A 22,908-nucleotide genomic window follows, 5' to 3' on the forward strand; every position below is an offset into this window, starting at 1 on the left:
CTGTTCCCTGCCCAGGGCGGGGGGTGGGCAGCCTTCCGGGAGGACCAGGAGGGTCAGCCGGGGGCACTGCATCAGGCTGCAAGCTCCTGGGGGCAGATTAACTGCTCGGAAGCCACACATGGGGCCCTGAGGCCAGCGCCTGGAGGACAGTGTTTGCTGAGCTTGCGAACCAGTGTGGAACAGACGACTTCTCCCCAGATGTGAGCACAGGTGCCGGGGCGCCCCCTCAGATCCCTTCCAGAGCCTCTAGGGCTGGATCAGAATCCAGCTGCTGAACTTTACGAAGGTCGCCTGGTGGGCACACTCTTAACGTTACAGCGCACTCGCGGAGGGATGGGTGGTGCCCAGGGCCGAGCTATTTCTGCAACAAAACCTATGAAAATTCACACTGTCCAGAACGAGCAGACACACGACTGCCTGCAGGAGGTTCAGGCCAAGTTTTGCCACAAACTCAGGGAAGAGCCTCCAGGTTTCACGTCTCTACGGCCTTCAAGGGAAGCAGGTGATGGACCGGTGGTGCCCGACTCTGCAAGGGCGCGGCAGAGCTCCACCCCTCCAGTGAGGGGCATGCGAGCGAGCCCTGATCTCACACCTGCACTTTGGCCCGAAGCGCGCGCGCGCGCACACACACACACACACACACACACACACACACGGCTCCACCTCCCACGGGAGCCTGTCTTCCTCACCACCAATCAAGGCAAGAACAAATGCAGATTTTAACTTGAGCAGGTGAGAGACCACCACCTTCATGACTCTGATTGCCCGCCTGGTTATCACTCGAGCATTATCGTAAGATATACTCCACAACCTACGAAAGTGACGTGAGGACCTGCGTTGTTTTAATTTTTTTTAACCGTCTGTATAGGAACAAAATCCCTTTGAAATGTTAAAAAAAGAATAGCAAGTGCCTTTCTACACTGGGCGAACCCCGTGTGCCTGCAGGAGCGCGCTCAGTCCTGAACTCTTACTGGGTGAACCCCGTCTGCCTGCAGGAGGCAGGAGCACGTTCAGTCCTGAACTCTCCCCAGCAGACACCCTTTTCTATAGCTACACGACCAGAACCCTGGATCCCAACCACAGATAAATCCACCGTCAGCAGCCGTGCCTCCCGAGGATCTCCGAGCCCCAAACGACGGCTGCAGAGCTCGGTCCTAGACCATGAAACCTGACGTGTCCAGCGCCAAGCACTTAGCGCCAGCTTCGTGTATTTGGGCCATTGCTCCTAATCAAAGATAACGTCCAGCTAAAAGATCCACTACAAACACACTGTGTCCATTTAAACCAGGGACGCCCGAAACAGCACAGACAACGGACGTGCCAAAGGGCAAAAGTCAGTAGGCTTATTTCGTTTTACTGAGAAATAAATTTCGAAGCTGCAGGGCCTCGGCCCCTGGCTGACACCTCACTATTTCAGATCCCGCCCCAGGTCCTCCCTGACAGTCTCTCTGAGCCGCGGGCGGCCGGGCACGTGCGGGGGAGCAGGGCGAGGCTCTGGCCTCCATACCAGCGGCGTGGGCTGCCCCTGCTTGCCGACGCCCACCGGCGTGGGCTGCGCGAGGCTGATGACAGGGGGCTGGAGGGCGCTGGTCACGGTGGCCGCCGTCTTCCCGGCCGTGCGCTGCACCGAGCCGCTGAGCACCACAGCCGTGAGCGCGGTGGTGGCCTGCGAGGCCGGTGGCGGCTGCTGCTGACTCTGCTGGATGAAGGCCGCAGAGTCGGGGGTCAGCTGTCTCAAGGCGGGCAAGCTCCTCTGGGCGGAAAGACAGAAAACACACGACCCTGAGAACACGTCCTCGGCCAAACAGCGTCGGTCTGGGGCCTTAAGGAGACGCCCCGGGACGCCGGGTGCCGGCATCCCAAACCACTGTCCCCCGACTGCCGCTGAGCAGGGTTACCCTCAGTGACAACTGGCTGCAATTTGTTTAAAAAACAAAGCAGAAGCGCCACTTCTGAAATGCAGTTAAGCGCGTCAAGGCAGCCGAGGCATCTGAGCGACACCCTCGTCCCAGCGGCGCGGGGCCCCCGTCTGCGGGGAGAGGGCCCCTCGCAGTCCCCGGTGGTGACACAACATTGTGGCCTCAGTGGCGGGGGTCTCGTAACTTACAGAGAAGCCTCGAAAGAGAAAACTTAACCTTCTGTCTCAGGGGGCTTGAAACCTGCAAACGCACCGGTGACACCCGTGCAAGCCCACCCGTCCCCGGGACGCGCCCGCCCCTCCACCCGACGCTGGGTGCTCGCAGGCGGCTTCAAATTACCTTCAGGAAAGGCACAAGGTAAGGTTGAGGTGAAGAATTAAGTTCTCGGTATAACCTACTAGTGAAATCTTCTGCTTCGATTTTTCCGTCCTTAAAAATAAAATTCACATTGAAATTCCTCCACGAATACTAACGCGCACATGCATATCTTTATGCAGCATTTCTCTGGTCTCGCGTTTTAGGACTGGCTGTTCCTCACGCCAGGTCCTGCACTGGATGAAGGTGCGGGAGGGCCCGGGGGCCACATGCTCAGCTGACACGGGTTCCCGGGCGTGGGTGAGGCCCCCGGCCCTCCCTGTGCCCCACCCCATCGGGGCTCACTGGCCCACCCCACGACTTCCCTACGCCAGCTCCCACGGGACATCTACGCGGCACCTAACCCACAGCACATCAGGCATTTTGCCAGGCGACAGACTAGCCTAAAAGTACCCTCATGACCAAGTTGGAAGGTACCGCAGACCAGGGACACCCTTACCCAGAGAGACCACACCTACGCCGAGACCCCAGAGCAGCTGGGGCACCGGCGGGGAGAAGCGAGCGCCCAGACGAGACGGCCCAGACCCCGCTCTGGAAACCAAAGCGAGCCAGGTGTGGGGGCTGGGGGGCCAAGCCCGTGGCTGACTGGGCCCAGTTCAAGGTGGGAGTGGCCAGGGCTGCAAAGAGGTCCTGTAACAAGGGCGGAACGGGGGTCCTGGTGCCCTGATAAGGGCGCAGCACAACGGGGACGGCACTGGGCTCATCCGGGGGTGGGGGGATGGATGGGGAGGGTCGACGAGACGAGCACACGCTTCCAGCGCCGGGGAGGGACCACAGACAAAGGACCGTGGGAAAAAAGGGAATGGCGTTTATTTAATTAGAAATTTTCATTAGAAGGTAAAATTGTTATAATTAAAACAAACAAAAAGCTGGGAGTTCTTGTTCGTCGCAGGAGGTGAGATTATTTTTCAATCTCTGGGTTTCCTGAAAAGATTTAAGGAGCATCTGAAGCGATCATTTTTCCTTGTGAGAGCGGGACTTCATTCCTTTCTGGCCCCAAACCCACATGGTCTGCAGAGGCGGCACAGAGCCAGCCCCTGAGGGTGGCTCCCCTCCAGCCCAAGCCTCGGCACGGAAGTGAGGCTGCGAGCGGAGGGTCTGAGCCGACGAACCCACCAGCAGGACAGAAAAGTCCAACAGCCCGTCTGCTGAGCCACCAGGTTTCCTTGCATAGAGAAACCGAGAGGAAAGGAAAACAGCAGGAAGGAGGGGACCCCCAGGTTACCAGCAACAACAGAGGCAGCTGCCACAGGTGGACCTGACCGACTCTGACCGAGCCCTGCAGGCAACACTGGACTCAGCCTCTGGGCACCTGGGGGCTGCGAGGGATCCTGTGTTCACAGGTTATGTCCAGGCATCCGTGCTAAAATATTTATGAGACTGGGGAGGGGCTGTGGGTGGCAACGGGGGCGCAGCAGATGCAAAGTCATATAAGAACTCATGACCGACGAAGCCCGCAGGTGGCCCAGAAGGGCTGTCACTCTGCTTTCCGCTTCTGTATCACTTAAAATCCTCCATGAAAGGGACTTCCCTGGTGGCACAGTGGATAAGACTCCGTGCTCCCAACGCAGGGGGCCCAGGTTAGATCCCTGGTCGGGGAACTAGATCCCACATGCATGCCACAACTAAGAGTTCCCACGCCACAACTGGGGAGCCCACCTGCGGCAACTAGGGAGCCTGTGAGCCTGTGAGCAGCTAAGACCCCGTGCAACCAAATAGATAAATATTTAAAAAAAAAAAAATCCTCCGTGAAAAAGGCAGAGCAGGTGGAGGAGCGAGCGAGGGCCTTTGAACACCCTCCATCTGGTGAGTTTACATCGCTCCCCTGCGGCCAACACGCTGTGAGGCTCCGAGAAGCCGGGCTGGCGAGCGGATGGCAGGGTGGTGGGCAGAGGGGCCCAGACTCCGGCCACACCCCACCCCCATGGCCAAGTACAGCGCTCTAAGGCAGAGGGGCCGGCGTACGGAGCTCTTACCAGCAGATTCTGTACCAGTTCTTTCACGTTAGCGGCTGTCTCTGTAGACTGTTTACCAGATGAAGCCAGTTTTATTAGCGTAGATAAAAAATTTTTACATTTCTTCACATTCTCCATAGTTTCCTGGATAGAAGTTAAAAAGATGTAAGCAAAAAACTCTTAAAAGGCAGATTTTCATCACAGCTTTTAACTAAGACATGGGTATCATATAAGAAATGTATGTTTCTGGGCTTCCCGGTGGCGCAGTGGTTAAGAATCCACCTGCCAACGCAGGGGACACGGGTTCGAGCCGAGCCCAGGGCCGGGAAGACCCCACATGCCACAGAGCAACGAAGCCCCGTGCGCCACAACTACTGAGCCTGTGCTCTAGAGTCTGCGAGCCACAACTACCGAGCCCACGTGCTGCAGCTACTGAAGCCCGCGTGCCTGGAGCCCGTGCTCCGCGACAAGAGAAGCTACCACAGTAAGAAGCCCACGCACCGCAACGAAGAGTAGCCCCCGCTCGACGCAACTAGAGAGAGCCCGTGCGCAGCAACGAAGCCCCAACGCAACCAAAAATAAATAAATAGATTTATTTAAAAAAAAAAAAGAAATGTGTATTTCTTTTCTTAAACTTCTTTGAGGAAAATGCAGTAACTCTCACGGCCTGATGATGGGAGTATAAACCAGGACATGTGCTCTGAAGGTCCAGACCCAAGTTTACAGCTCACTCAGCCCAGCAATTCTACTTTTAGAAATGTAACTAATAACCAATAAATGTAAAAAAGATGACCTATAAGACATTCACCTTGATACTGCTTACCATAAAGAAAAACTGATCCCTACCTAAGTGCACAAGAGAAGAAACTGAATTATGGCACAGATACTAAAGATGATGAAAAATACTCAGCAAAGAAACGTGAACAACGTAAGTCATAAATGAAGCACGATCCCACTGGTTTAAAGATTCACACGGGTGCAGGACAACTGCTAGAGATAAGTGTTAAGGGGGCAACGCTGCCGCTCTACAGGCCGCAACCGTCGTGCAGCCCGGCCCCCGTGTCACCCCTCTGAACACACCTGGTCCGGCTCCATCCCACAGACGTCCCCCACAGCCCAAAAGCCTCGTGTAGGGTGGTGGACCCTTCCTGCGGCCCTGCAGAGACCACTGCCCTCAGACCCACTCATATGGAGCCGTGGAGACCCCAACGCATCCCCACGTCCGCGGCAGTGGCTCCCCTGGGCCGGCTGGCGCTCTGAGGCAGCACGAACCACACATACGGCCCCAAATCGCAGCCGAGAGGCGGCACTCACCGTGGCGGCTGTGGAGGTGGTGGTGGCCCCCGGGACCGTTCGCTGAGGTGTCCCCGTCTGAACAGCTGTCGCCGTCCCAAGTGAGGGTGTCTGGGCAGCGCCACCCAGAACAAGCTGAGGCTACGAGAAGCCAAAACACAAGGTAGATAGAGGCTGCGGGGAGACGGCCTTCGTGAGACTCCCTGTAGCAGGCGGGACCCCACGGGACATGCGGCCTCAAGGGACCACACCAGCCCCGCGGCAGACCGTGTCCCCGAGGGCCACCTTCCTGAGCACCGAGGAAGCAGTATTTTGCAGCAAAAACTGACAGAAACGAAGCCAATGGCCGGGAAGAACCTGGTTGTCAGAAGTCGATCCTAGAAGTCACATGGTGACCAAAACAAATGATCTTTTAATAACCAAACCAGATCCCGTCTCAGAACTGAAAAGAACAAACAGAGAAACCAACTGAAAAGCCCGTCACCTGGCTTGTGCAGGCAGCTGGTGACAAGGAAGCCAGGACGTCACATGCACACGGGCAGGCCGCCCCCCATGCGGGGGGCGGCACCAGGACTCGTCGGGGTCCCGGGCTCCCCCACCGCTGCCAGACCAACCTTTCTTTGCTCCCCCAAAGCGAGTCACATCCAGAAACATCCTGGAAAGGGGGTGCTCAGAGCAGGCGGGGACTCGATGTAGTTGGTGTTGGGAGGGAGGGGCTGCTTTGCTAAACGAATATATTTAAGCCAACAAACAGCTAGACATCAAACAACAACTGTGCTCGGTCAAATTCCCGAGACTTCTAGTCTGCGTGACCAATCAGGATGCAAATATTTACTGTTTTTTTTTAATTAGCACTTTTCCAATTTAAAAAATGGAGCCTTCTCCAACTTTTTAAACGTTACTCTCTTACGACTTCGGAAGATAGGGGGCAGTGTAACCCCAAGCATGACTCGCCTGCGGCTCTTCTAAGCAACCAGGCCCCAGGCCTGGCAAGGGACTCAGACGGCACGGCCGCTACGGCAGGGGGTGGGCGGGCAGCTGTCTGCACCCCCAGGCTGTGGACACTGGTTTCACGGGAGGAGTTGAAAGAGATGATGGGCTCTTCCTTTATTATCTGGGTATTTTACTTGTAACGTTAAGCATGTATTACTTTTGTAACTACAAAATGGCAAATAAAAAACTTCAGAGGAGAAACGTAAAAGAACTGACCAACAGCCACCTTTGGGCAGCAAAAGGGGAAGAGCAGAGCTGCTTCGGGACACCCAGAAACAGCCAGGGCACTTCCATTCTTGGGAGTTTTCCTTTACATCAAACTTTATTCCTCACGCTTGCTTCTACTGGTCAGATGAATACACGTTTCACCTGGATGATTCTGAGATTGTGGGAACCTATGTCGATAAACTTATTTTCTACTAAATCTCATGCAAAAGCTGACCATGAGCTTCACTACCTTCTCAGAAAAGGTTCCTTTCACTATAACTGAAGTTCAGATGCGCCAATCAGACTGAACTCGGGCCAGAAGACCCCGTCTCAGGAAGCGCCGTTGCCTGGGCAGCTCCTGTTGCGGGAGACCACTGCGTTCAGTTACTTGGGACCCAACTGCTCCTTCAGCTGTTCTGAAAAGCAATGTCGGGGCTGCAGACGCCAAAAGGCAAAGGAGGACAAGACCAGGGTGAGTGGAGAGAGCACTGGACGAGGTGCGGCTGCAGGGAGGCCGGGCCGAGGCCACACCGGGACAGGGGTCCGGAGCCTCTCACACCGCACGTGTCCGCGCCCATCAGGGAGGGGTGTTGTGAGAATCGCACGCATGAACGCACATACACAGTGAGGACACATCCTCCTCGGTGCAGGAACAGTTCGCGAGCAACACGCGCGCGCGCGCACGCACACACACACACACACACTCTGTCTCTCTCTCTCTCTCTCTCTCTCTACCCCCCCCACCCCGCGCGCTGTAGATCTTCTCTGCTTCACAGATGCAGTTACTAAGGCAACGTTTTCAATTGCACTTCCGGCACAGTGGGAAGCTTTTAAGAATGTTGCTGGTGTTAAACTCTATGCGACTTTAAAGAAAAGCAACTGATCTACGCTGTGTTCCCCAAACTCCAAAACTTAGCATCCAGCACCCAAACTCGCGAGGCCTGAGCCCTGCGTCCTGGGCACCACGGAGCCCCAGCCTCACCTGAACCCCGGGAGAGCGCTGCAGTGCGGTGCTGGGCTGTACCGTCGTCTGGGCCTGAGACACTTGCTTGATTATGGTCGTTGGGGTCACCTGCCGTGCAATAATGGGGGTCCCAGGTGCCTGAAAAACAAGGAGGAGTCGCCTAGGAGGAGAGACAAGTGAAAGTAGTCCCCAGCACCTGGCGCGCCCAACACTCCATCCTTCAGTGCAGAGCCAGCGCGCTCAAGGGCCCCCAGGTCGATCACCAGCCTCAGGGAAGCCACCCCAAGTCTAAACTTTCCTTAACAAGTAAAAGTGCATGATCGGAACCTCCATCGCATAACTGTAATACGCTCCTTAATAAAGTCTCCGACCTGGTCTTTAAGGAACGCATATAACCTGGGAAATCAATACTTGTGTGGGTTTCTTGTATTCTTGGCCACAAGCGCCAAAAAAGTAACAAAGGCACTACAGTAAGAGGCATGTGTTCCCTGGGCCTAAAGACTGGTCACTGTGCTGCAGAAAAGGAAGTAAACGAGACACTTACAGTGAACTGTCCTACATAGTTAGGGTACATGAAGTGAAATATCCCACATCTGTGTCTTACTGGACAGACCTCGACAGACCCTGAACACTGCTCTGGGCTGCTCTGGATTTTCAGTCAGGGGAGGGCCCTTTGTGAGTCCCCAGTCTACAGCACAGGGGTCTCAACTCCAGAGGAATGCGGCTGAAATCAAAGGAGAATAGAGTTTTCCAGATCTTCTTCGTCTCCATGTTAGTCTCTAACCAGCCAACTGGCTCAGAACAGCAGAACGGCAGCACGAGACAGAAAGGCATCAGAGACAGAGTAGGGAGTAGGGAGGTGATGTGCGGGCATGGACCCAAATGGAGACTGAGCGGCAGAACCCTGGGGGGAGGGGCGAGTCCCAGGCACTGGGCTTCAAGCATCCAACCCATCCTCCCTCCACAACCCCAGGGGGCCACAGCCTCAGGGGTCAGGGCAGGCAGTAGCCCCTAAAGGCTTCAATGTCTGCGGGGGAGAGGGGAGTACTGCTTAACACAATCCTGCAAAGCTCTTCCACGCCTCCCTGGTAGCCACGGCTGACACTTGCTCAGCATTCCCTCTGCTCCACTGTCCTAACTGGTCCCCGTGACAGCCCTACAAGAGCAGCACCGGCGGGATCTCCACGTTGCACAGGAGGAAACTGAGGCCCGGGAAGGTGGCGTCACAGGAGAGAAGGGGAGGGCCCAGGCGGGGTCCAGGCGGCAGACCCCAAGCTCCTCCCGCCGCATGTGGGCCATGCCACACCCCCTGCCCCGCCCCACCCCGCCCCCCACCCCACCCCCCGCCAGGCCCAGCGCTGGCTCGCACTCACCTGCACGGTGGAGATCTGCACGGGAGGGGCACTTGTGGGCGTGGCCGGGCGGGGCGCCATGGCGGTCTGAGGCTGGGCCTGGGCGTGGGCCTGGGCCTGCATCTGGGCCAGGGCCTGCTGAGGAATCATTAACAGCTGCCCGTTCTCGCTCCGCACGAGGACCATACCTGGGGGAGGAGAGCTGGCATCGGGAAACACGCCCCAGGGCCGGACTCCATGGGGGAGCCCGGCAGCTCAGAGGAGGCAAAAGGAGAAGCTGTCAAACACAGTCGCAGAACTCTATACACACCTGCGAGAAAGAGGGTCCGCAGCACTACAAAAACGTAAAAGGAGTTTTTTCCTGGATTCAAACAGCAACAGTGGGCCAGGCAGCCGAGCTGCTCACGCCGCCGTCTGCCCCTGCGCTGGCCTGCAGGTCAGGAGGCCCGGAAGCCGAGGGCCTCGTGTGCTCCCAACACGGGCTGCCCAGCGTGGCCAAGTTCACAAGGCAGCAGGTGTCTGGCGGGAGGTCGTGGCTGGAGCCTCAGACCCGAACCCTGCCCTGGAGCAGGTGTCCACACCCCCACCCCCGTCCCCGTCCCCACGGGCTGGGCTGGGCCCTGGGAGGCTGCGCCCCACAGCCCACATGCCCAGGGCTCCCTGCCTGCAGTCCTGTGAGGCCCTGACACTCTTTCCAGAACAGGACCACTCTTGCGGGGGGGGGCAGTTCTGTGCCCACGACGACCTGAGGCGCCCACCACAGAGACGCAGAGACACGGAGGACCGCTCGCACTTCACGGTGCTTCAGCTACGTCACTGGAAGCCCAACCCTAGCGGGCAGGTTTGGCGTTAATTCCAGCTTCAAAAACCGGCAACCAATTATATCCTAGATTCCACTAGAAACAGCAACACAACTTTCACACTCGATTTCCCATGACGGATTAGTGATGGAGCTGCAAGGGGAGACCTAAAAACGCCATAAACACCGTACTCTTCCCAAAGCAAGGCCTCAGCACAGGGCCCTGCACGAGGCACCCCACTGAAGAGCAACACAGCCGGGCAAGGGGGTGTCGACCAAGGAGCCTGCTGCCTGGGCAGCCCCTGCGTCCTCCCATGAGGCAGCTGAAAATCAGGTCCGAGAACCTCCTGCCAGCTTCACAAGTGACATCAGGCTTTCCCCTGCTGAACCAAACAGGAGTTCGATCCAACTCACAAGTCTGAGAAGTCTCTGAAGCTGCTGGGTCCCGGCTCCTTCGACACCCATCGTGACATCAGGAAATAAGAGGCCTCTCCCTGGGGTCACATCTGCTACTCTTGATCCAAAAGAACCACGTGTATGCCCATCATGAGACCTTCCCTCCAAAACATCCCTTTTAAAATACGCCATGCTGCAGCAAAGGAAACCATAAACAAAACAAAAAGGCAACCCACAGTACAGGAGAAAATATTTGCAAGCAATGCGACTGACACGGGATTAATCTCCGAAATATACAAACAGCTCATGCTGCTCAATATCAAAAAAACGAACAACCCAGTCAAAAAATGGGCAGAAGACCTAAACAGACATTTCTCCAAAGAAGACATATACAGATGGCCAAGAGGTACATGAAAAGATGCTCAACATCACTAATTATTAAAGAAATGCAAATCAAAACTACAATGAGGTGTCACCTCACACCGGTTAGAATGGCCATCAGCAGAAAGTCGACAAACAATAAATTCTGGAGAGGGTGTGGAGAAAAGGGAACCCTCCTGCACTGCTGGTGGGAATGTAAACTGATACAGCCACTATGGAGAACAGTATGGAGGTTCCTTAAAAAACTAAAAATAGAACTACCATGTGACCCAGCAACCCCACTACTCGGTGTGTACCCTGAGAAAACCATACTTCGAAAAGATACACACATCCCTACATTCACAGCAGCACTATTCACAATAGCCAGAACATGGAAACCACCTAAGTGTCCATGGACAGATGAATGGATAAAGAAGATGTGGTACATATATACAACGGAATATTACTCAGCCATAAAAAAGAATGAAATAATGCCATTTGCAGCAACATGGATGGACCTGGAGATAATCATACTAAGTGAAGTCAGTCAGAGAAAAACAAATATCATATGATATCACTTATATGTGGAATCTAAAACAATGATACAAATGAACTTATTTACAAAACAGAAACAGACTCACAGACTTACAAAACAAACTTATTGTTACCAAAAGGGAAAGGTTGGGGGGGATAATTTAGGAGGTTAGGATTAACATATACACGCTTCTATATATAAAATAGATAATCAATAAGGACTACTGTATAGCACAGGGAACTCTACTCCATATTCTATGGTAACCTATATGGGAAAACAATCTGAAAAAGAATGAATATATGTCTATGTATAACTGAATCACCCTGCTGTACACCTGAAACTAACACAACATTGTAAATCAACTATACTCCAATATAAAATAAAAATTAAAAAACTAAAACTAAAAAAATAAAATAAGCCATGCTAAAAAAAAAAAACAACAGCTGCTGCAAATAACTCACTCTTCTGAAACCTGGAAACTCGTTAAAGCACTGAGGAGAGCAAGGCCTGGCAGGCCGACAGCCAGGACTGACTATGCCCGTGCCCTAAGAAGTGGGCACCACGCCCGGGACAGGTGTGGTGGGCCAGGGCGAGGCTCAAGGGGCCAAAGAGGTCAGGGCTGGGCCACTGTGGCGGGTGTTGCGCAGCTGCCCACCCTGGCCCATGCCTGTGCTGGGGCCCCCAAAAGAGGGCTCTCGGTGAACACCCAGCCATTCACTCACCGGCCCACTCAGACGCCCGTCCAGAGACCCCTGCTCCTCCCTCGCAGGGATCCTAGGGGGCAGGGCAGCCGAGCAGGCCCCTGCAGCTCCCACGGCTGGACACCCCAATTTCAAACTTGCTAATGGGGCAGCTGACGCCTACACTTTGATTATCGAATGCTCGTTTGCTTGAAAAATGATGTCTGCAGAAATATAAAGGAATGTTTAAATAATACTCATGAAAAGCAACGGGATTAATATGGCTATGAAGTGATGGTGGTCTTTTGGACACCAAAGTCTAGGAAAATGGACACTAGGGATGTGTGATGAGCCTCTGAGAAAGCAAGCTGGCGATGGAAGCAGAAGTCCCCCAAGAAGTGACCGTGGGACCCTGGAAGTGACGACACCTCTCTGCAGCACTGAAAAGTCTCCAGTGGTTACAGACTCGGGAAAGCAACAGCCTCTGGGCATGAGGGCCACGGGGCTGGTCTGGCCAGCGGCTCCGCGGGCAGGCGTGGCAGGCGCTGCGCCCAGGACACCTGTCAGCTTCCCTGGGTACCGCGTGCACAGTCACTGGTTCTGACAAAAGCGGAGTCAGACATGCACGCGACGCCGGGGGGAATCCAAACAGCAGCGCTGGCCTCAAACACGCCGCAGTAATGGCACTATCACCGCTCTGGATCTCGTAAACTCAAACAGGTAACTATGCAGTATCCATTCAGAGGCAAAGAAACACAACTCTGTCTCAAAATGTAACTTAAATGACTTGGATAAAAGGTCATGGAAGAGCAATCCCCCACATTCGCAGCAGGCAGCATGGGTGGCCTGGGACGCACACCACCCGGGGCCCCACCCGGCCCCAACCCACGCCGGGAGGCCGCCTGTCGTCACCCCTCCGCGGGCACAAGGCCAGCTCTGGGAGCGACTCAGGGAATGGCCTTACGGACCGGGCCACCGAGGCCGGCAGGGAAGTGACTTCCCAGGAGCCCCGACACGGGCCCGCACAGCACGGCGCTGCCCCCAGGAGCCCCCGAGGCCCCAGCACACACACCCAGGCAGTCTGGCTTGAACAGCGACCCAGAGGAGGGCTGTATGCATGGGCCATGTTCATCCCAGCCTTACGTCAGGGAGGAGGTCAAACTTGTCACACTGAACACAGCCTTCCATTTCAGAAGGCCCTCAGGGGAGGCCAGGGGCCACAGACCCTGCCCAGGTCCCCCTCCCTGCACCCCTCACCCCTCCACTCAGGACGCTCTGGAAACAAAACAGGCCAACGTGCACGAGCAACAAGAACGACACGACGAGTTCAAGCAGCCAGAAAGCCATTCAGGGCTTCGTTTTTAAATAATTTTAACATCTTTCTTAGTATAGAGGTAAGTGTTCATGAGAGAAAACCTGAGAAACATGGAGATGTACAAGGAAGACAGAAATATCCAGAAACCCCATCTCCTTTGGCTACTAGACTGTGTATTTCCTTCCACTCTCTGTCCTACGTGCACATGTATAACATATGTGTTTTGATAACCATAAAGAAAATTGGGGTAATTCTGTTGATATCTGGCTTGGTAATTTCTTTTCAGAACCGTAATTTTCAGTGGTTACATGGTATTTCATCCAGAATGTATTTATGATTTCTTTATTGATGAAGACAGGCATTTTCTATTTTTTGTTACCATGGGAGCTCAGGTTCTTCAATTACAACGCGCAGCACAAACCCACATCAGCCGTGTTAAGGCCACGCTGCTTGGCTGTGACCGAGCCTCCGCGTGCTCATACATAAGACAGGCACAACACCGCCTGTTTGGGAGGCCGGGCGCCGACGCGGCCACAGAGCAGAGTGAGCTCCGCAAGGGTGGGGCCGCGTCCCCCACCGCAGCCCAAGCACAACCAGCAACCCTTAAGGACTGAATGAATCCCAGCCTCCCTCAGTCACCAGAGTTCAACATCAACTCGAGTGTTCTTACCCAATGTTACGGTTTTTCTGACCCCTTTCATGCCAACATTTTTCACTGTATTTTTAACCAAGATGTAGGTCAGCCAGAGCTACACTACAAATTAAACAGGCATTTTCTGCCCCGCATGGGAACGTCCACCTGCAAGACATCGCTTCTGGGGAAATGTTCTTCAGCACGACCTTCGGGGGCTCCGGCCTCGACCTCACCCCCGTCACACACGCTCGTCCGTCACACACGCGCGTCCTTCAACCTGGGCTCAGGGGGGCGAGGGGGGGGCTCCCAGCTGCGCTGGCACAAGCAGGGAACAGCGGCCGGGTCAGACGGACCAGACCCCTCCCTGCCCCCCCTCCCACCCCGACAAGGGTCCCCAGCACCGTCACCTGCTGGACGGCGCAGAGAGTGCGCTACGAAAGGCAGATCCTCCACAACCAAGATGTGCAAAACGGAACTGCCCCCAACCCCCGACGTGAACCCTGAAGAAGCCAGAATCGGATGGGAACACAGGAACCCGCGCGTGGCGTGGTGTCCCACAGCTGGAGAGCTCACTCCTGAGAGCCGTGACACGTTTCCTAACCGTACAGGGGAGCTGGGGGGAGGGCTCCCAGGACCGTCCCGTCCAGACCCCAGGCCGCAGCAGCGGAGAGAGGAGCCTGGGCCTCATGGAGCATCCCTGAGACCCAACAGTCCAGGAGAACAGCCACTGGCCAGCGTGACGGTGGCCCTCCTGCCATACCACCTCCCTCAGCCCTGCCCAGGGTGCCTGCCCCTCCAGCAGGTCCCCATGGGACGGGGTCCCCCAACTACTCCAATGGAAGCAGAGTCAGCAAGACGCCAACACGGACGCTGGGGAAGCTGACTTAAATTACGGCCTAACTGTTCCTTTTGCTCCTGTGGCTGTTTGCCTTTTACACCACCTAAAAGAAAGTGCTTAAACCTGCAGAGCTGTGACTCCAGGAAGGCCAGCGTGGGGGGGAGGGGGCGGGAGGGGTTAAGACGAGTGCCCACGGGGCTCCCGCATCCTGGCCTCAACTTCACAAGCCTTAGGCATGGAGGGCAGAGCACGGCAACCGCACCAACCTGTGTGCTGCCCTGGTGCCGCCCACGAGGGAGCCCGGTTCGTGGCCAGCTCACGAGTGGGACCCGGCCCCAGCCCCCCAGCCCCCCAGCCCCAGGGTTTTGGTCCTTCAAGAGCAGCTGGGCAGTGCCTCGACCTCACCACACTTCGGGGACACTCCACCTGCCTCACCCAGGACGCCCCAGGATTCTCACCATCATTCCCGAGAATTCTCACTCTTGGCCCTGAAGTGGTGCAGGACCCACCTGCAAGTATGACATGAGCTCGGGTGTGTGAAGAAGTCGACCCAACCCTGGCGCTCTGTCCCCCTCGAAGGCTGGTCTTACTTCTTCAAGGGGCATCTGTGCTGTAACAGTAGGCGCACAAGGGCGTATTGCTTCTAAAACCGGTTTCCCACTAAGCCAGATGTGTTCTTTGTCATCATTGCAGGGGGCAACTGAAGGCTGGAAGCCAAAGCCGCCGGAGCAGCCCAAAGTGCTAAGAGCACTGACATTCCTGCATTCCTGAATATTCAGCTGAAGACAAGCTTCTGACCCAATTCAAGGTCCAGCGTCTGCAGCTCCCTGCACACCTCATGTGTCGTAAAATCGCGCACTTTTAATCCGTACATTGAAGACTACGAGACCCTGCCAAGGGAAATCGAGGAAGACCCAAACAGGTAAAGAGGCTAACCATACCTTGTTCATGGGTCGGGAAACTCAGAATCATCAAGGTGTCAGCGCTCCCCAAACTAACCTGCAGACGCAACGCGAGCCATCGAAACCCCAGCAGCCTCGTGCGTGGAAACAGGCAAGCCGAGTCTAAATTCATGTAGAAACACAAAGGTCCTGGAGCAACCAAAAATCGATGAAGACGTACACGGTCGGAGGCCTAACACCTCCTGTTCCAAAGATGGATTAGAAGGCTACAGGAATCGAGATGGTACAGAACTGACCCAGATTTAGCCACAGACCCCACCACACACGTGCTCGCACACAGGGCCTCTGCCTGGAACCTTCCGCTCTCCCAGCTGCCTCCTAACCCCCACTCATCACAGACCCCTCCCCCCCACGGTCTAGGGTTCCGTGCACCCTGCTCCTGCAGCTGGGTCTCCCTGAAGGGCTGGACCCAGCACCCTGGCCTCCCGCACCTGCTAAGTGGAAGCTCAGTGCGACTGACAGGGCACAGAACCACAGGGGTTCACAATGCCAGCCCCACGGGGTGTTCCGGCCCTTGTCCCACCAGGGCTGCTCCAGGCCGCAATACACCCCTCAAACGTTACTTCCTTAAATTCTCTTTAAGTACACATTAACTTTAAATGACTAACATACTTTGATAAGATTAAGAAATGACTGATGTATGTGTTTACATGTACCACACAACTTGTGTGTGGGTTTTGTTTGTTAAGGCAGCGCCCGCTGTAAGAGGGGAAGTGGACCCCTCTTACAGACCATAACCTGAAGCTGCCGACAGCCACCCGCAGACATCCTTCCCCACGGTGGCTGCGTGTCACATGCTTTACCTAATGGCTCCAACGATACACACCAGAGGCACAGCCGCTCACCCCCGTGTCAGCGACAGCTTAAATCGCTTTGATAAAACCGTCAGGAACAGGTGACTCTAGAGGGACAGTACGCAGGTATTCACTGTATTAGTCTTTTCTGTAAGTTTTAAATTTCTCAAAATGAAAACTGGAGGCGGGAAATGCTTCGCTATGTAGAGATGCAACCAGAGGTGACGTGAGCTTGGCTGAGGGAGGGAAGGGGGAGGAGGAGGGCAAGGTAAACAGGGGCATCCCTATAACCCTACTTCCACAGGAGCTCAGGTCCCAGCCCGCGGTAGCAGGAACCCTGCTATCTGCCTGGGGCACCCGGCAAACACAGCCCCCCTGCACACGCCCCGGCCTCCAGGCACGGATGGCCCAGTAAGACCAGGGGCAGAAACCAGATGACCTACAGCGGCCAGGGACTGACCTGGGAGCTGGACAGGGGGGAGAACAGCGCTCTGTGGGGCAGGGGCACGGCCACGTCAAGGTGAACTGCGTGTGGAGCCGGCCAGACCGTCAGGGACGGCGCACGCAGCGGCGCCAGGAGGGCCAGTGAGCGGGCCGCAGGCTGGGGCCCCAGGGGAGGGGGGACACAAAGCGTCCCCCACACAAACACCTTTGGAGCGTGCAGGGGTCGCGCTCCGGAGGCTCAGGCCCCCGCACGTTACTTTTAACTTCTCTTCACTTCACACGGTGACTTTCACGGTCTTGATGAAACTGAGCAACGGTTTTAAGTGAGGCAAGGCATCCTCTGGCGCTCCTCGGACACTGCGTTTAAGAACCTCGCTACTGTGTGCACACGGGCACACACCCCACAGAACTGTCCCGCGGGGCAGGCTGGAGAATGAGAACGAAGGCAGGGTGGCAGGTGGGGGGTCGGGGACGGAGGGGGTCTTTCCCATGTCAAGCATGTCCGTACAGGCTGGAATTCTCTAAGGGACCTGGCTTAGAGCATAATTTCTGAACACAAAATTTTGCCCTAAAACTTGACTAAGTTGCCAGTAACCACAACTGTCTTATCTACTTTAAAAATTGACCATGAAAACGCCTATCTCGCAATTTCCAAAAGCAACACAAAGGGCCAAACAGCAGACGCTCAACCTCACTAATGAGCGAGGAGGGGCAGGTTTCAGGTGACGACCTTCACCCCGCTGCAGACGCGGCTCAGGGTCATCTCTGCCCTCCGCCCCGGCACAGGGTGGGCACAGGGCACACACGCCCCTGCGAGGATCTTTCTGGCAGCGTCAACATCGTGACGCATGTCCCCTGACCCGGGCTTGCTGTTTGGGGACACCCGCCTTCAGGGGCCAAGTGGCCACGACTCTGCTGTACCCATATGGTGTCCACAGGCAGTCCACCCACGCACTGGTGGGGACACGTGCCCTTGACGTGCGATGTGACTAAGACAACGGCAGAACAACACGTGGCTGGCTCGTGTAAAAGTCACGTGTGCATGCTCAGTTATGCACTTGAGAAATGAAAAACGACGGTCAAGATACACCTAAGGGGGAACTTCCCTGGCGGTCCAGTGGTTAAGACTCCACACTTCCACTGCAGGGGGCACAGATCTGATCCCTGGCTGGGGAACTAAGACCCTGCACGCCACGCAGTGCGGCCAAAAAAGAACAAAAAAGAAGATAGACCTAAGGGCACTGACCTCTCAGGAGAAGACACGTGTCCACAGTTCTTTAAATTAGCTCTAGGGTCACTTTGTCACTTAAATGAAACCACAAGAAGAAAGAGCACCAGGAAGCGCTGGGGTGACAGGCTTTCGGGGCGCCACAGGCCCCGAGGTCCCCTCAACCCTTGGGGCCCTTGGGGCCACCTCCACCTCCCTCTTCCCCAAGGCCCACCACCAAGGGTGCCCCCTGCGTGGCTCAGCTGCCAGCGCTGCTCTGTGGCCCACATGCCGCCCCACCCGTCTCGGACACTCCATGCTGCCTTGTGTGTCTGGGGCTGGCGGGGCCTCACGAGTGCAGGGCTCCGGGGCTCCAAGCGCCTTGTCATCCCACGCCTCTTCTGGGTGGTAGAGGGAAAACAACGTGCCCCCAAAAGGACGCGTCTGGCGCCCGTGACAGCACAGCGCGACCGAGGGAAGCTCTCTCTCCTCCAACCTCACCACGGACACGGGCCTCACCCCTGCCGTGGTGTCCGCGGCCCTTTACTTTCCGGTGTCCGTGCATCTGCCTAACTTAGCGCACCTGGCCGAATGCCCTCACCCCTGCTTGTACACGTGCAGCAAACAGGGAATGGCTGTATGACCTGCAGGTCTCTCTGGGCGCCTTTCGGTGGAACGCCTCTGTGGAGGACGCCTCCCGCCCGGATCCCACCTCTGCCATCTCTTACGTCCTCACTTAAAGCAGCCAACAGTGGGTTCCCAGTTCCTCACATTTTCAAAATCCCTGAAATCCACGGGCTTCAGAGGCTTCCCCGAGTTCCTCCTCTGGGGGCCCTGGACCCACAGCCAAAGTGGCCAAGGATGAGGTTTTGGGGCATCCAAACCCCACCCTCCCAGCACCAGAGCCGGTGGCCCAGAGCCTGCGCACCAGCTGCCAGGACGGCGCCCCCGTGAGGACAGCCAGCGTCCCGCGGGCCTGGGTGAGCCTGCCTCGAGCATCCCTGCACTCCTGGCAGAAGCCTGAGCGTGTTTCACCGTGTGCCTACGTCCGAAGTTCTAAATATTCCACGCTAACGGAGAACTTGTACCCAGGCAACATTTTATGGTGTTCTCTCATCGGCGGATCGTGACCTCCATTCAAACACTACTTTGCTCCCTTTGCTTTGACTGGCAGAAGCCAATCGGTGCCCTCCACCACCACCCCGCACGGCAGCTGACAGAGCCCCAGGTGAGCACTCCTCCCTCAACCCGTGCCATCCTATCTTTCCTTAACCTTCCCTCTCCCCTGACCTTCTCTTAACTTTATCTTCTATTATTCTTATTATTCATCTGAAGTTCTTTCTAGAGTAAGAACGTGTGTAAACAAAAGAAGGACGAGCAGATGCTCCTCCCGACCTCAGGGATGCAGCCAGCAGGCAGGGGCCTGAAGCACCCGCCTCCCCCGCAAAGCTGTGCGCGTGTCAAGAGCAGCTCCGGAAACGGAAACGCGACAGGTTGAGAGCACACAGGACGCTCTGGAGGAACGTCCCGGGCCTTTCTCAGGATCAGTAAGCAAAGAGAGAAGAGCCCTCCCTATCGGAGTTACCCGCCATAGCATGTGACTCAGCGAGCTCTGATTCCACAGACAGGTGAGTACCAGCTTCTCTTACCCAAACTCCACAGGTCTGTCCAGATTGATACAACACCCCTACCCTTTCAGGGGTTCAACTGTTTAGTAAATCGGCCTTTAGCCAGAGGCCAGAGCAGGGCTGACCTGAGAGCCGAAGGTGGGAAGCATGGCCCACTGCCCCAGACAGAGCCTGCCCGCTGCAGGGCCGGGCTCCGGTGTCCAGGCCGAGGGCCCGCGCGAGACCTGGTTTGCGGCAGCTAACTAAACTCCAAGTGTGGGTCTACTTGTTGTCAACACACTTTGAACAGGGTGTGAACCCCGTGCACAGTTTCCAGGGAACTACGGTCAGGCGGCAGACAGACGCACGCCACGGCACTTACGGCCAACTTCAGCTACCTGGCCACCTCCCTCGTTGAGAACACCGGAGGAGAAGAAGGAGCAAAACAAGGGACTCTGAACTACATTCATTCATCCCCTAAGCCAGCCGGCCAGCCCGCCAGCGCTCACTGAGGACCTCCTACGTGCTGGGCTGTGCGGAGCCCGACCAGAACCGGAAACACACACCGGGCTGGGGCTTCCTACACGGCGGGGAAGGCAGGCACCAGCCAGAGGCCCACCGCCTCCCATCAGCCCTACAACCAATCAATGAGATCAATCAGTGCCACGGCCAATGCCACAAGGGGGAGGTGCCCGGCACTCTGTGCAACCAGGAGGTGCTCTAATCTGAGGGGCCTGGTTTCCCGAAGGAAGCAACACCAAAACGACCCAAGAAGGAAGAGTGGGAGCTGGCTGTGAGGAGGGGCAGGGGAGAGCCCCCCACATCCCAGCAAGGCAGGCAAAAACCACCTGAGGGACACGCTGAGGAGAGAGCCAAGGGGACCCGAGGGCTGAGATGCAAGACCCCTCGGCCACCAGACAGGAGGGACGCAGGCCCAGGCAGCGGGTCATGGCCCCCAGCTGCTGGCTTCAGTGCTCTCCAGGGAGCACGGGGTGGCAGGAGAAGCCAGAGGACCAGGATGGGCAGGAGCTGACCAGCAACACTGCTGGGTTTTAAGTAACTGAAGGAATCCCACAGTAGCACAACAGGCATTTGACAAACTCAAAGTCCCCTGGACTAAAAAATTAACATCCTCCGCCAAGAAAAGCAAACAACTTTAGAAAATGAGGAACGGCAAGGAACCTCCTCAACGGGATGAAATAAACCTACAAACGCCCGTCCCCAACGGTGAATCATTAGAAGCGTTTCCTCAGATTCCAGGAACAATTCAAGGGTGCCAGTCAGCACCGCTTCCACCCAACACCATACCAGAGATCCCAGCAAGCCCCGCAAACCAGAGGACAGACAGACAGGTCGAGAGGTGGGAACATGAGCACTGGAATGACACAAAACTGTCACTAACTGCATACAATAGGATTCTCTACATATAACACCCCCCCAAAAATCTGCACATACTTTTCTTTTCTTTTTTTTGGCGGTACGCGGGCCTCTCACTGTTGTGGCCTCTCCCGTTGCGGAGCACAGGCTCCGGACGCACAGGCTCAGCGGCCATGGCTCACGGGCCCAGCCGCTCCGCAGCATGTGGGATCCTCCCGGACCGGGGCACAAACCCGTGTCCCCTGCATCGGCAGGCGGACTCTCAACCACTGCGCCACCAGGGAAGCCCCTGCACATACATTTTTAAATGAAAGTGCTTGATAACATCGCTAGATTTAAAATCCATGTCCAAAATTCAACTACAATTCAACATTTCATCAACAAAGAATCAGAAAATGCAACTTTAAAAAACTACTATTTACAATAACAGGAATAAACTTAAGAGTGTCCTGGAATGAATCTAACAAAATACGTGTAAGACCTATACGGGAAAAAATATATAAGACTTGACTGAAAGATGTTATAGAAGATCTAAGCAGAGTGATATGCCACATTCATGAACACACTGAGCACTATATTGTGGATGGCAATCCTTCCCAAATTGACCCACAGATCGATAAAATTCTGATCAAAATAACCTGGGCCTCAAAGAGTTGATGCAAAAATTTATAAGCAAGATCAAAATACCGAAACTACAAAAAAAAGAAAAAAAAAAAAACAAACCAAGACTAGCATAGACAATTCTCAGGAAGAACCTAGTGGGATACCAGCCCCAGTAGACACCAAGAGTCAGCATGAAGCTACACTATTTATGGACATGATGGTACTGATGAAAAGACAAATAAACCAAGAGAAAACTACCGACAGCCCAGAAACAGACCCCTACATAACATAAGACTTGAAATATTACAGAAGGGACATGCAGATTAGTGGGACAAGGAAGGTCATTCAAGTATATAGTGCCAGGACGACTGTTCATCCAAATGGAAGAAAAGTGAAAACGGAACTCTAACACACCATATGCAAGTCTGATTCCAGGAGGATTAAAGACATAAAAGTGGAAGCAAACACTAAAATTTTAGAAGAAAATACAGGAGACCATTCATATGACCTTGGGTTTAGAAAGTGTTTCTTAAACATGACTGAAAAAGGTATTTACCATAAAGAAAAAGACAGAGTCCACTCCATTAAAATCAAGAACTCGTATTCATCAGAAGATACCATAAAGAAAGTGAAAAGACCAGCCACAAACTGAAAGAACACACCGACCACACACATGACCTATAAAGGAATCGTAAGCAGAATATAAACAGAATTCCTACAAATTCACAAGAAAATTCAAAAGAAAACTGGGCAAAAGGACATAAACAGACACTTCACAGAAGGATACCCACCAACAGCAGTAAGCACGCAATGCTGCCAACTTCCTCGACATGAAGGAGAAGGAGATGAAAACTGAAACAACAGTGCGACAGCATCCCACACGCACGAGGTCTGAAGAATTGAAAACGCTGACAACACCAAGTGCTGTCAGGGACGTAAACAGACAGGAGCTCTGCGTGTAGGCAGGTAAACTGCTGTGACCAGCATCACTCATGAACCAAAGCCAGACAGCGATAACTGCAAGAAGACAACACCAAGAGCCCTCACAAACTCACAGAAAAATTTCAGCAAATCAACTATAACAGTACATGAAATGGTACTACTTCACGGCCAAGTGGGGTTTATCCTAGGAATGCGCCATGATTTTAACACTCAAAATCACATCCACGTTAACACCTTATTAACAGACTAAAAAAGAAAATCCACAAGAGCATCTCAATACATGAAGAAAGGCATTGGACAAATTAAACATCCATTCAAAAATTCTCACCAAACTAGGAATAGCAGGGAATTCCTCAA

At 54.8% G+C, this 22,908-nt stretch overlaps 1 protein-coding gene across 1 annotated transcript in view; it reads right to left on the minus strand.

Annotated features, from left to right (window-relative positions):
* The window catches only part of TAF4 (TATA-box binding protein associated factor 4), a gene marked incomplete at its 5' end in the record, with an annotated part of 71,674 nt that overhangs the window by 21,349 nt on the left and 27,417 nt on the right, over positions 1-22,908 (minus strand). The window contains 6 exons of the mRNA XM_082671584.1: positions 1,508-1,753; positions 2,259-2,348; positions 4,271-4,393; positions 5,564-5,683; positions 7,725-7,844; positions 9,080-9,246. Coding sequence (XP_082527710.1) covers positions 1,508-1,753; positions 2,259-2,348; positions 4,271-4,393; positions 5,564-5,683; positions 7,725-7,844; positions 9,080-9,246 — 866 coding nt within the window. The remainder of the gene's footprint in view (positions 1-1,507; positions 1,754-2,258; positions 2,349-4,270; positions 4,394-5,563; positions 5,684-7,724; positions 7,845-9,079; positions 9,247-22,908) is intronic.

The sequence above is a fragment of the Grampus griseus genome (assembly GCF_964374135.1).
Source record: "Grampus griseus genome assembly, chromosome: 14".
In the NCBI taxonomy this organism is placed as follows: domain Eukaryota; kingdom Metazoa; phylum Chordata; class Mammalia; order Artiodactyla; family Delphinidae; genus Grampus; species Grampus griseus.